This window comes from Pseudophryne corroboree, chromosome 3, assembly GCF_028390025.1.
Source record: "Pseudophryne corroboree isolate aPseCor3 chromosome 3, aPseCor3.hap2, whole genome shotgun sequence".
NCBI lineage: Eukaryota > Metazoa > Chordata > Amphibia > Anura > Myobatrachidae > Pseudophryne > Pseudophryne corroboree.
The window spans coordinates 56,944,783-56,958,637 of record NC_086446.1 but is presented as its reverse complement, the minus strand read 5'-3'; the positions used below and the strand labels follow the sequence as shown (position 1 = coordinate 56,958,637).

General features: G+C 39.7%; 1 protein-coding gene and 1 pseudogene across 2 annotated transcripts in view; one reads left to right on the top strand and one right to left on the bottom strand.

Annotated features, from left to right (window-relative positions):
- The window catches only part of LOC135054718 (NACHT, LRR and PYD domains-containing protein 3-like), a 368,941-nt gene extending 359,130 nt beyond the window's left edge, over positions 1-9,811 (top strand). Inside the window, exons 12-13 of one of the 2 annotated variants that reach the window (XM_063958007.1) lie at positions 5,615-5,785; positions 7,689-9,811. In XM_063958007.1, coding sequence (XP_063814077.1) covers positions 5,615-5,785; positions 7,689-7,851 — 334 coding nt within the window. In that variant the 3' untranslated portion in view covers positions 7,852-9,811. The remainder of the gene's footprint in view (positions 1-5,614; positions 5,786-7,688) is intronic. The other variant, XM_063958006.1, reaches the window with a different exon arrangement.
- On the bottom strand, positions 4,194-4,314 carry LOC134897845 (5S ribosomal RNA; annotated as a pseudogene).
- Positions 9,812-13,855: the final 4,044 nt, after the last annotated feature.

Sequence of the window (13,855 nt, the reverse complement as noted above, 5' to 3'; positions counted from 1 at the left end):
ATGCACATTTGTGGCTTGCTGGAGGTCATTTTGCAGGGTTCTGACAGTTCTCCTCCTGTTCCTCCTTGCACAAAGGCGGCAGTAGCGGTCCTGCTGCTGGGTTGTTGCCCTTCTACGGCCTCCTCCATGTCTCCTGATGTACTGGCCTTTCTCCTGGTAGCGCCTCCATGCTCTGGACACTACGCTGACATACACAGCAAACCTTCTTGCCACAGCTCGCATTGATGTGTCAACCTGGATGAGCTGCACTACCTGAGCCACTTGTGTGGGTTGTAGACTCATGCTACCACTAGAGTGAAAGCACCGCCAGCTTTCAAAAATGATCAAAACATCAGCCAGAAAGCATAGGAGCTGAGAAGTGGTCTGTGGTCACCACCTGCTAACAACTCCTTTATTGGGGGTGTGTTGCTAATTGCCTATAATTTCCACCTGTTGTCTATTCCATTTGCACAACAGCATGTGAAATTGATTGTCAATCAGTGTTGCTTCCTAAGTGGACAGTTTGATTTCACAGAAGCGTGATTGACTTGGAGTTACATTGTGTTGTTTAAGTGGTCCCTTTATTTTTTTGAGCTGTGCGTGTGTGTGTGTGTGTGTGTGTGTGTGTGTGTGTGTGTGTGTGTATACATATGTACACAGTATATATATATGTGTGTGTGTATGTGTGTATATATATATATATATATATATGGGATAGGAAAAGGATCTTGTGGGAGCCAATCAGCCTTCAGAATAACAATTTTATAAAAATAATTTTTTTATTTATACACAAACGAAAGGTATTTATAACCTAAAAGTTTGTCCTAGGTACAAATATCTAAAAATTCAATAAAACAATTAAACAATCTTATACATAGATATTTTTAGTTGATGTGAGGAAGTTACAGTCAGGTTGTCACAGTCAGAACTTGGAGGGGACGTGCATCCAACCAGGTGCTTGTAATATAGCTTTGTTAGCTCAATAGTGCAAACCCAACGCGTTTCGTCCGTTAGGACTTCATCAGGGGTTGATAATCAGCTTTCATGATAAAATGATTTACCACTGATTAAGACAGGTTTAAATTCTTAATGTTACATCCAATCACAAGTTCTTTTCAAATGATTTGGTATCTAAATAGACTTCATCAAAACAGAAAATGTACAATTAGGTTGAAGTCAGAAGTAGTATTTATCCCTAATCAAGGAGAGTAGAATCCTACAATCCAACTCTGCTCCAAAAAAATCACCACAATGGGAGTCTTTAGAAATTTCCAATCCTGAACCGCACTATTCCTTTTTCACTGGAACAGGCACAACCTCACAGGATCACAACTACCTAAAGACTCCCATTGTGGTGATTTTTTTGGAGCAGAGTTGGATTGTAGGATTCTACTCTCCTTGATTAGGGATAAATACTACTTCTGACTTCAACCTAATTGTACATTTTCTGTTTTGATGAAGTCTATTTAGATACCAAATCATTTGAAAAGAACTTGTGATTGGATGTAACATTAAGAATTTAAACCTGTCTTAATCAGTGGTAAATCATTTTATCATGAAAGCTGATTATCAACCCCTGATGAAGTCCTAACGGACGAAACGCGTTGGGTTTGCACTATTGAGCTAACAAAGCTATATTACAAGCACCTGGTTGGATGCACGTCCCCTCCAAGTTCTGACTGTGACAACCTGACTGTAAATTCCTCACATCAACTAAAAATATCTATGTATAAGATTGTTTAATTGTTTTATTGAATTTTTAGATATTTGTACCTAGGACAAACTTTTAGGTTATAAATACCTTTCGTTTGTGTATAAATAAAAAAATTATTTTTATAAAATTGTTATTCTGAAGGCTGATTGGCTCCCACAAGATCCTTTTCCTATCCCATATCTATTTTAGATACCTTATCTGACAGAGGGTATTTCTTGTTGGTTAGAGACTAGTGGTACAGCGCAAAAATAGGGTTACCTTTTGTTTTGTATATATATATATATATATATATATACACACACAGGTTGAGTATCCCATATCCAAATATTCCGAAATACGGAATATTCTGAAACACAGAATTTTTGGAGTGAGAGTGAAATAGTGAAACCTTTGTTTTCTGACGGCTCATTGTACACAAACTTTGTTTAATACACAAACATTAAAAATATTGTATTAAATGACCTTCAGGCTGTGTGTATAAGATGTACATGAAACATAAATGAATTGTTTGAATGTACACACACTTTGTTTAATGCACTAAGTTATACAAAATATTGTCTAAAATTACATTCAGGCTGTGTGTATAAGGTGTATATGTAACATAAATGCATTCTGTACTTATATTTAGGTCCCATCACCATGATATCTCATTATGGTATGCAATTATTCCAAAATACAGAAAAATCCGATATCCAAAATACCTCTGGTCCCAAGCATTTTGGATAAGGGATACTCAACCTGTATATGGATCGTGTAATGGTTAGCATTACTGCCTTACAGCACTAATGTCATGGGTTCGATTCCCACTATTCTCTGTGTGGAGTTTGTATATGCTTCCCTTACTTGCGTGGGTTTCCTCCGGGTACTCTGGTTTCATCCCACAATTCAAAAATATACTGGTAGGATAATTGGCTTCAAACAAAAATTAACCCTAGTTTGTATGTGTGTGTGTACATTGCTTTAATAGGCAGCCTCCCCCAGTCTCACTCCCATGAGATTTGTGATTTCACGGACTGGGTGCACTGCTTAGTTAATGACAAACACAACATGGCCGGTACACTACTGTATATAAATAAATTGCTTGTGCTGTCCTTTACTAAGCAGTACACCCAATCCGTGAAATCACAAGTCTCACGGGGGGTGGGATTGGGGCAGACTGCCTTTTAAAGCAATGGGGAGGCCCAGGAAGAAGATAACACTCTTGTAATTTGAAAAGTCACACTTGTATATTTGTGTAAAAAGTAGCACCTATTTCTATTTTTGACTCTATATGTGTGCGCATGTCTGAGTCTGTATACAAAGTATGACAGAACTTGTTTTGGGAAAATTAGAAAAAAACTGTGTGTGCTAATTTTTACACAGATACACAATACAAGTGTGTCCTTTGCGGGAATCAAACCCTAGTTCACAGGCATGGTAACCATCAGCGATAACAATATACCAGTAGAGCCTTGGAGATAGGTTATTGACACCTGCAGCGACATAGTGATGTCACTCATTGTACTTTTTTTATAGTGCTTTGTGTCCCAACTCTATAGCTCATTGTAAAGATTTTTTTTCTTTTAGAGAGCTGTGTAGAACTCCGAACTGTGCTTTTTCTTTGTGTGCATTTGTACATATTTTGGGGAAATTAGATAAAAAACTGTGTATGCTAATTTTTACACAGCTGTAATGCTACTTTATACACAAATATACAAAGTTTGGCTTTTTAAATTATGAGAGTGTTATCTTTATAAGACTGAGTTTACCGTACTTCTTCCTGGGCCTCCCCATTGCTTTAATAGCCAGCCTCTCCCACCCCCAATCTCATTGTCCGTAAAACTTGTGATTTTACAGAGAACCAAACCCAGTTAATTAGAAAACAAAAAATTGGAAACCGCACTGGTATAGTGGATGTATATGTATAATGATAATTATCTATATAAACTGATAATTGAATTTAAGGTTCAAATCCTCATTTTGGGAAGCAGATACGTAAGGTAACGCATTCCTTATTTTTATGTATCAGAAAGCTGCCCATCAGTGGTGCTCCCCCGAGTCAGTTATTCACAGTGTAAACATAGAGAAAAAGAAAAAAAGAAGACTCTTGTTGGGAAGCACTCATATACAGATAATGTTATATGACTGAATGTCACAATAGCTAACTAAAATGCTATATTTTATTAATTCTCATTAAAATTGATTATTGAGGAGTTCAATGAGCGCCCATATTTGTTAAATAGTGACATTGCGAAAATATAGAAAGTGATATATAAATTGCAAGGTGCAAATACCTAATACAGGCCGAAGTGGGTATATCTATAATTTTGTTGATAATCACATTCCAACTATAGGACAACCTGTGACAAAAAGTTACTCATTCAGTGTATATATATATGACCGTCATTTATAAACTGCTATATATCCCAAATGGGATTTTTAATCCTAGCAGATGGTTGAATCATAGGTCATAACCGAGATGTAAGACAATGCTCTATATTGGTGACAGGTGGGTGGCAAATATTTGCAGTACCAGGGTGTTCCTTGGTAGTCTCCCATCCAAGTACTTAACCCGGCCCTCCACTGCTTGGCTTCCAAGATCAGATGAGATTGGGCATCTCCAGCGGGGTAAGACCGCAGACCTTATGCTCACCCTTGTCACACTGTGTCCAAATTGGGCACAGATAAGAGCCAATTTGCGTTATTATGTGAGCCACAGGTAATAATTTTAACAGATGATTACAGCATTTAAAAATATATTAACTGCCACGTGTTTGCTGCCCACTGCTGTTGCTTAGCTTAGTCATCCAGCTACCTCAGTATAACCTTTTGGCCTAAACTGGATAAAAACAATATTGTGAGCTGTGAGGTGGAAATGAATGTTATTGATGTTAATACAGGTTGAGTATCCCATATCCAAATATTCCCAAATACGGAATATTCTGAAATACAGACTTTTTTGAGTGAGACTGAGATAGGGAAACCTTTGTTTTCTGATGGCTCAATGTACACAAACTTTGTTTAATACACAAAGTTACTAAATATATTGTATTGAATGACATTCAGGCTGTGTGTATAAGGTGTATATGAAACATAAATGAATTGTGTGACTGTAGACACACTTTGTTTAATGCACAAAGTTATAAAAAATATTGTCTAAAATTATTTTCAGGCTGTGTGTATAAGGTGTATATGAACCTTAAATCCATTCTGTGCTTAGATTTAGGTCCCATCACCATGATATCTCATTATGGTATGCAATTATTCCAAAATACAGAAAAATCCCATATCCAAAATACCTCTGGTCCCAAGCATTTTGGATAAGGGATACTCAACCTGTAATACTGTAGGAACAAAAACACCCCCAGATGCTGTTATTATAGCTGTTTTTATGTTGTTTTTTAAAATCCAGATCCAAAACCAAAACCCACAAGGGCGGTTTTGGTAAAACTCCAAAACACAAAGGAAATCCAGGTCCAAAACCAAAACACAAAACCTGAAAATTGACCTGGCGCACACCTCTATGTTAAATGAATGACACTGTCTGCTGTTCGGGTCATGTCTACAGTATGTCATGGTTTTTGTAAGCATTTTATGGCCTTTGTGTTTTGACATGCTTGTACCTGCTTGCCTTGATCTATCATTCCAATTCCAAATAAAGTATTTTTTAAAAGAAAAAGAAAAATAGATCCACTTTGCAATCACTATTGGGAATGATGGGATCTGCAGTATTCTGCATCACTTTGCATAATGCAAGCGATATCTCCGACATCTCCTGCATTAAGCTGCATTAAATCACCTTGTTACTTTGCTTTTGCCCTTAAACATTTTGAAAAAGCCATTTTTGCATGATGTAATGTTTGATAAAAATAGTAACTTTTACGAGTGTGAGATTCATAATGACAAGAAATGACCTAATACAGATCCCTCATCTCTCATCAGGTTATGGGAATGCGGTCTGACCTCCTCCTGCTGTGATGATCTCCGCTCTGTTCTTACTACACTCCGCTCTCTGACCAGACTGGACCTGTCAGTGAATGCTCTGGGGGACTCTGGAATAAAGCTTCTGTGTGAGGGACTTAGACATCCAGACTGTGCCCTGCAGGGTCTTACGTAAGATATGTCTAAGTGTTACTATAACTATTAGTATATTCATTGTTACGTTACAAACATTGCTTTGTATTTTTCTTGAAGAACCAGTTTTATGCAAAATTTATTATGCTAATATTATTAGTTTTATTATAAATTCTGGACATTTCCACTCTCGTCAGATGTTTGGAGACACAGATTAGACAAATGGGTGATGCGCAATTCTTTGTACATATTTTTTATATAAAACAAACTTTCATGTAATTGTAGAACCGCACAGATGGAGACCGCAGCACAGATAGCGCTGTGCGATGTCACTTAATGCCCAATGTCACAGGCTGTGTATGGCGAACAAGTGGACATGGACTTGGGTGAATGAGTGGTGTCCACTACTGAATAGGAATTAGACAAATAATTACTCTGACTTTCACACTCATGTAACAAAACTAGAATATGTTCCACAGCACTGAGATTATTTGAGATACAGGGGTGAAGACGGGTTTAGTCTGGGGAGAGGGAAAGTCTGGAGGACACCACTATTTTCTCCATTCATAAGGCCTTGATGTGTCTGGGAAGAGAAATGTGGTGGAAATGAGCCCTCATACTATCCGTATAACAGGACACATTTGGCTCCTTCCAGATACTTACTTTCCAGAAACAAATCCACACTCATAATGGTTACAGGAATTTTTTGGGCTGCACCTGCATTAATGAGTAGATGTATAGAATAGACGTTGTGCACGGCAACCGCACAGTGGTGCAAGACACATTGGGTCAGCTTGGGGAACATCCCTAATGTTATAATAAATTTGGTATCGCCAAGAGACCCTGTCCATTTTTCATGCTCATATACCTTCAGCATATGCAGAGTGTCAACACCCAGATGTTGGAGGTACGTCTAATGTCCTCACTGGCAGAATAAGACTTTCTGCTAGCCTCCAAACCTTCAGACGTTCTCTGAGAATGCCCCTCTTCAGGCAGCTTATCACATCCCAGTACCACCCACATAACCTCTCTAAGCTATACTACTAATTACCTCCCACTACATAGTGTACAGGGTTGCATTCAATATACCGGGAACACTAGTGTTGGAAACCCAACAGCCAGTGAAATGCCGGCAGTCCAATTCCCGACCCCTTTCCCATATTGCCCCTCAGGTGGTGGCCACGCAACCACCCGAGGGGGAATAAAATAGTGTGGCGACCTAAGGTCACCATCAGGCCCAATGTGTGGTGAGAGACGATATTCCGGCTCCTGGCTGGGATATCAAATCCAACTCAGTGTACGTATAACTTACAGTACATGTGTTCTCTTTCTGTGCCTAAATCTCACACCAAGAGAGGCCTCTTGCATCCCATTGAGAACTATTTAGCCAATTGGCCATCAAAGCAGTGAAGGAAAAATAGTTTTGAGCCGGTGTCTTTATTGGTCAGCGCAGCCATGGATTAGCACATGCACACAGATATATCAGTGAGAGGAAGGAGGGGAGGACCATCCAGCCTGCCAGGGGAGGGATCAGGAGATCCTACTCCAGGGGAGGGATCAGGAGATCCTACTCCAGGGGAGGGATCAGGAGATCCTACTCCAGGGGTATCATAGCTTTATCACAGACCTGCTAATGTCATCCACATATGGTGTTAGCAATGGGAGTATAGGTTTTTATATGCTTGATAAATAGCTCCACTGAATGATATAGAATTTGCAGTAATCTGCATAATGCAGAAGGTATCTCTGATATGTTCAACTTAAAGCTGTTGTTAAATAGCATCGTTACTTAGATTATTGTCTTAATCATTTGGAAGCAGCCATGTTTGCATGATGTAAGTCTTGCTATATAGTTTATAAATGCTCAGTAATAGCGCCATGCTGAGTGTGAGCCTGTAACTGATAAGTAATGATCTAATACAGATCCCTCTTCTTTTATCAGGTTACAGTTCTGTCGTCTGACCTCCTCCTGCTGTGATGATCTCCGCTCTGTTCTTACTACAAACCGCTCTCTGACCAGACTGGACCTTATAGGGAATACTCTGGGGGACTCTGGAATAAAACTTCAGGAGTGTGTAAAGCCGCCTCTGCAGCTTCACATGTAAAATGATTGTGTTACATCCACAAGATTGTGTTATATTCAAAACTGCATTTACATTTGTACTGAATGGAGATGATTCAGAGTTGTGTAAGTGGGCTGCATTGGCCCCCCGAGATAACTGTGAGTGTCGGCCTGTCCTCATTGATGGGTCTTCCTCTGTGGCTGCATCACTTACCCATCTGCTTGCATTGGGTGTTCCTGAGTGGTGACTAGGAGGTGTCTATGTGAATGCATGGAGATGTTATGGTAGTGTCTATGGCATGTCACTGAGGTGGCTGCAGACTCAGACACATAATCGCTCACACTGGAGGCCACGCTCTGATTGAGCATCTGCTCATAGCAGGGGGCTGGTACAAGCTTCGACGATGCACCCAATGGTGGCGTCTACAGATGCTCAGAGTGGGCGTCTCAGTTATTGCACAGTCAGACTCCTGGGAAGGGGCCCTGGCTGTACCCCAGGGAAGGGCTCATGGTGGCTATCTGCATGTGATTCAGAATCAGCCCCAATGTGAGTGACCTCCTGTATAACATGGGACACTGCAGCTATTTATATACAATGGACTTTAACAGATGGGAAAATATGTTATTCTCTCTTAGCGGTGAATGAGAGTTTCTGGATTTGTTTTATACAATTTTAAACGTTATATAAAAAAACTCTTCTGTGTGTTTTTTTTTAACTTATTCTCACTGTATATAATATATTGGCAAGGGGTCCATAGTGCTGGGATCAGTGGGGGTGGGGACATAGTGCACATGTGCAGAAAGGGTCCTGCATCCCACTATACAATAAATCCCAGCAACATGCCCCCCAAGATGGCAGCTGAGTACACCCTCATGAGCACCACCGCTTACTGTACATAACACAATACAAAATATGAGCGGCCCCTTGGATAGGATGTATATGTCCTATCCAACTACTCTGGTATTCTTGCTGTTGGAATAAACGCTTTTCCTGGGAAACAAGATGAAACAACTAAACATTTGATTAATCCATAATAAATCACACCACAATCATAGGGAAGATTCCTTATCTTAACTCAACCAATCACAGTGAGATGCGTGCACATAAAGGTATCTTTCGGGAACTTCAAACTGTCATTGCTATCAGATCTCAATCAGCCATGGACCAATGTACATTCCTTTCGGGTATCGACTCACCTGGGAATAGGTAAACATGTTCCTTAACAGGTTTCTTTAACACTGGGCTAGGACTCATCTACCAGCCAATCCTCATACAGGTGTGCATGCACAAAAATAATAACAATAGAGAGGAATTATTTCTCCGAATGGGTGGGTTTATTCCAGCATCCAAATAAAAAAAGTTACAAATTTCCAATCACAAAATGTATTCCAGATATGACTAGGACAAACTAAAAACAATAAAAAAAATGGACCTCCAATGAGCATATGGACTCACTGAACAAACTAAGACCTTTTCATCCAGAATGAGCAGGAGCAGGAATGTTCTTGTGAATGAATATAATGCAAGGGCACTGTCAGAGAGAGTCCATAATCACCACCAATGCATTTCTGATCTATATGGTCCTTCCATAGGTTGTATATGGGTTCTCACCAAGTACAGATTTATGTACCCCTGCCTGTATCACATGACTAAGGGAGGAATTACTAAACAAACTAAAACCTGGCAAAACATAAACAACATATGTTTCTATCCTATGTTATACTTGTTAATCTAAAGCCACCTATATATTCATTCATTATTAAAATATATTAAAAACAAACTAACATCATGATTACATAAAATACATTAAAAAAAAATTTGATATTAAACAAAATCGAGTCAATGATTTCCACTCTGTCCATAAGGGTATGGCACCAAAGTAATTCCAACTAGGGAGGCCAATCCCGAGCCGTTTTTTCAATCCGGGGATTCGGGATTGAAAAACGGTCAATCCCGGGATTCCCAGGATCCCGGGATTGCAGTAGGGATCAGTGAAGGTTGTAGGGAGCAGCGCTGGAGGGAGGGTGTAGGTAGCGGTGCGGGAGGTAGGGAGGGTGTAGGTAGCGGTGCGGGACTTGGGAGGGTGTAGGTAGCGGTGCGGGAGGGAGGGTGTAGGTAGCGGCGCGGGAGGGAGAAAGGCTGTAGGGAGCTCTGACTGCCCGGAGAGAGGGTGGGTGTAAGTAATACTACTTATTATTAGGCGGGCGGCAACCCTGGACAAGCCAATCAGAGATGACGGACCGGCAGCCAATCAGGGAAGCAGCCGCAGCAGTCTCTTATTCTTGGGAGTGTGCGCACCACTCTTTTCCAAGTTTTATAATCAGGCACTCATGCCCTGTGTAATACCTGTAATAAGTCCTTTATTGTGGCTATCTGTTTTACAGAATAATCCTTTATAGCCCCCTATTATTCAATTTCTATTTCTTTGTAATATCTTCGACTGTATTAGACTTTACTTGTAGTTCATCCGATTAAACATTTCAATATAGATGGAATATTAATGTGATGAGACTGAAGATAGTCGTACCATATAACACTACTGAGTTGACAATCTACACATGCTGTTTTTGCCTGTCTGTATTATTGATCTTAATTCATGTTAAATACATTCAAAGGACAATTGTGTTCCCTGCCAATTGTTCAGGAATATTGCCAGTTTATTTTCTATAACAAGCACTATGCTAATAGGTGATTTTTGCCCCCCGATTGTGGCTTATACTCCCACATCCAAATTAAGGTGTATATCCGTGTTAGCACCTGAGTCTTATACCTCGCCCACTAAAAAGGTATGATAATGGTATGTTATAAATGCACTATGTCGTATAATATTTGGACAGAGCTAATATATTGTCCTTCTCTTACATACCCCAGCTAATACCTGCTGGTCGTGGCGATGATATATTATAGGTAGTGTGTTATATCATATACTGTTTAAGGTAAAGCTAAAATATTATCCTTCTGTTACGTGACCCAGCTTATACCTGCTGGTCGTAGCTTATGCCTGCAGTTCCACACATATGGTCAGGGGTCCACATAGCATTCCCTATCAGGGTAATAACACTATGTCCCACACAATTATTAGTGTTTATTACTCAGGTTAAGTTCCTAGTGTAGACAGGTGTGTTAGATAATACAGAGGTGTAGCGGCTACCTGTTTATAATACCTTTCACATCTCCCATTTATAAATCTTGTTAGACAATACTAATATAATAAAGTAGATAGATATATCTTTATATGGAGATGTATTGTATTATAACATGCACCCAATTTCCAGCTTATATACAGTGTGATAGGGAGCCGTCTAGAGCACAGCTTGCTAGAACCGCAAGCTGTACTACCGTGCAGCCGCTGACCCCCGCTTCCCGTTACCCAGGGTGCGGTTACCAATGGTGGTATCAGTCAGTGCGGGCCGCCGGGTGAGTGTCCCGCTACGGCCGCTGACCGCCGCTTCCCGTCTAACAGGTCACACACACTGCTGATAATATCCGTCAGTACGAGGCCGCCGGGTGTATGTCCCGCCTCGGCTGCAGCTGCGGCTTTGCAATACGCTACAAGATTGTATCACAACTTACAATATATAAGGAACATTTTTATTAAACAATGGATATTTCTATATGCAGTGACTGAACATTAAAAAAAAAGCTAATTGACAGACACACTGCCGTGTGAGCTGTCTCCTAACGATCGTTTCGCATGAGCTTAATCATAGGAAACCCGATTGTCGGGTCTGAAGGAGCTAAGTACCCAGTCAATCTCTCTCATTGGCCACACAGTTTGATTGACACATCTTGTGCCCAATCTTAGATTATTTTTATACAGGAACTGTTTATTATTACATCGGCTGCCAGGAGGAGTATATTGTTGATAGTTTACCACTTATATTTTTTGACTTGACATTTTCACCTACTACATAGATTAATTTTTGCCCTTCTGTGAGTTTTATTTATTTATTATAGTTCTTACTAGTTTAGTTGATAATTATTATTGTTATATTTTAAATATTATTATTTATTATTATTATTATTATTATTTGATCATCATGCTTCCTGAGAGACGTGATTGTGCCCCAGTGTATCAGGGGTGCCATATATTATTGTTGTGTTCTCTATATCTATTTGATATAGAATATATGTGTACAGGTGGAGGGAAAATATTATTTAGTGATAAAACTTACTATCTTAGGTGCCATTACCGAATCTCTGAAATAGTTGTTGACGTGATCCATTTGTGTATTATTACCCATGTACTTGTGTGGGTGTGTTCAATTTATGTACGGATATTAGGACAGTAAGTCCCCAAAGAAAAAAGAAAATAAAAAAATATATGTGCTGATCAATATAATGAATATAAGTGTAAAAGTGTACAACCGTGTACCAATAAAACAAAACGTGAGGGGCTTAACTGCGTGTACATACACTCTATTTAACATGGTGTAGTCAATTGCTATGACCAATCCCATATTTCCAAACATGGATTCTTTAATTATTACATTTTGAGGGAAAATTCATCCAGTTAGAAAGGGTGAAAAATGTATATGTTCATTCATGCCGTTTGGTTGTAAACCATCTAGTAGGAAAGTCCATCGACTTTCCTTTCTCAGCAGCTCTTGTGTTATACTGCCTCCTCTTATTCCCAGATGTACTCGTTCTATCCCAAATGCCTTAAGGTCTGTTGCTTTTCTGGCATGTTTTTCATGGAAATGTTTTGCAACCGTTGTCAGTGGTTTGAATTTATTATAATCCTTTTGGCAACTTTCTGATCGAACCAACATGCTCCAGAACCCTCTGTTTCAATGGTCTAGTTGTCATACCAATATATATTTTCCCACATGTGCAGACGAGACAGTATACAACTCCAGATGTCATACAGTTTATGTAGTCCCTGATCTTATGTATTTTGTGATATTTATCTTCAAATTCCGTTGTTTTTGTCATATAATCACATGCTTTACATCCTCCACATTTGTATGACCCCGTGAGAGCTCTGTTTGATATTTTTGAACTGTAGTGGCTATGGACTATTTCATCCCTGAGGTTGTTCGCTCTCCTCCAACTCATGGATGGTTTGGTTCCAAGTTCTTTAGCCAAATCTGGATCCAAGGTCAAAATTGACCAATGTTTATTAATAATTATTTGCAGTTCTTCCCATTCTGAGCAAAAGTCGCCCACAAATCTGATAACATCTGACTTTTTGGTTATCTTGCTTTTCTTGGGAAAGAGCAGCTGATTGCGATCCATTTGTTGTGCCTGATATTTGGCTTTTTTAATGGCCCTTTTCGAATAGCCTCTCCTTAAAAGTCTCTCACTCAGTTCCATAGCTCTCTGTTCGAATTCTGCTAGCCCGGAGCAATTTCTCCTCATTCTCAGGAACTCCCCTCTGGGGATTCCTTTAAGGACCGGGGGGAAGTGTGCACTTGATCTATGTAGGACACTGTTAGTTGCTGTGTGTTTTCTATGTAGATCTGTACTTATTCTGCCATCTTCCAGTTTTCTCACCCCATGGAGGTATATAAAAAACAGTACGATTGAATAATTATGACAGCCTATGAGACGGGCATTATAAATAAAACAGAACTCAAATTCCTGGAGGTAGAAGAACCAAAGACCCCCACATTTTATTTACTCCCCAAAGTTCATAAGAACGAACAAATACCCCCTGGCCGCCCCATAGTCTCGGGGATAGAGGGGTTGACTGAACAAGCCAGCATATTTTTGGATACCCACCTCAGGAAGTTTGTAACTTCATTACCGTCCTATACAAAGGACACAACAGACGTACTGTGCAAACTGAATGAAATCCATACTGATAGGCAAGTTTTTCTTGCCACATGTGATGTTGAATCACTCTATACCAGCATTCAGCATGAGAAAGGCATTCAGTCTGCTGAATATTTTCTCCAGAAAGAGGATAAAACGGAATTTGGAGAATTCCTGTTAAAACTTCTGACGTTTGTACTTCAGAAAAATTTCTTTGTCTTTGATGACAAATATTATTTGCAGGTGCGGGGCACAGCTATGGGGGTGGCCTGTGCCCCCACATATGCTA